General features: G+C 67.0%; 1 protein-coding gene across 1 annotated transcript in view; it reads right to left on the minus strand.

Moving 5' to 3' along the window:
* Positions 1 to 140: 140 nt before the first annotated feature.
* Positions 141 to 382, minus strand: part of LOC104166919 (zona pellucida sperm-binding protein 3-like) — a gene marked incomplete at its 3' end in the record, with an annotated part of 2573 nt that continues 2331 nt past the window's right edge. The window contains exons 8-9 of the mRNA XM_009707021.1: positions 347 to 348; positions 141 to 255 (exon numbers count right to left, since the gene is read on the minus strand). Coding sequence (XP_009705323.1) covers positions 141 to 255; positions 347 to 348 — 117 coding nt within the window. The remainder of the gene's footprint in view (positions 256 to 346; positions 349 to 382) is intronic.

The raw sequence follows: 382 nt of genomic DNA on the forward strand, positions 1-382 counted from the left end.
GACCACGTGCCGGTGACGGATGCTCCCTCCCTGGCAGGACACCCAGCCCAGGCAGCGTCCCCAGGGTGCCATCACAGAGGGAGCAGCACGGACGCGCTTTGTCCTTCCCAGGCTTTATTCGGCTCTTGCTCCACGCTCACGCTGAGGCACGGGCACACATCCTGCGCCCCACGGCAACAGCCAGCACCACGCCAGCCAGTCCCATGCCGGCCGCCACGCAGATCAGCCCCAACCCCACACTGGCCATCACCCCACCTGCAAAACCAAGGGGGACTGTTAGTGGTCATCACCAGTGCCATGCCACAGGGCCACGGCCGGTGGGGACTCACCCTGACCTCCCTCCTGCCGCTCTCGCACAGCCCCCAGGTCTCTCGCGAGGAAG

The sequence above is a fragment of the Cariama cristata genome, unplaced genomic scaffold (assembly GCF_000690535.1).
Source record: "Cariama cristata isolate BGI_N322 unplaced genomic scaffold, ASM69053v1 scaffold22690, whole genome shotgun sequence".
In the NCBI taxonomy this organism is placed as follows: Eukaryota; Metazoa; Chordata; class Aves; order Cariamiformes; family Cariamidae; genus Cariama; species Cariama cristata.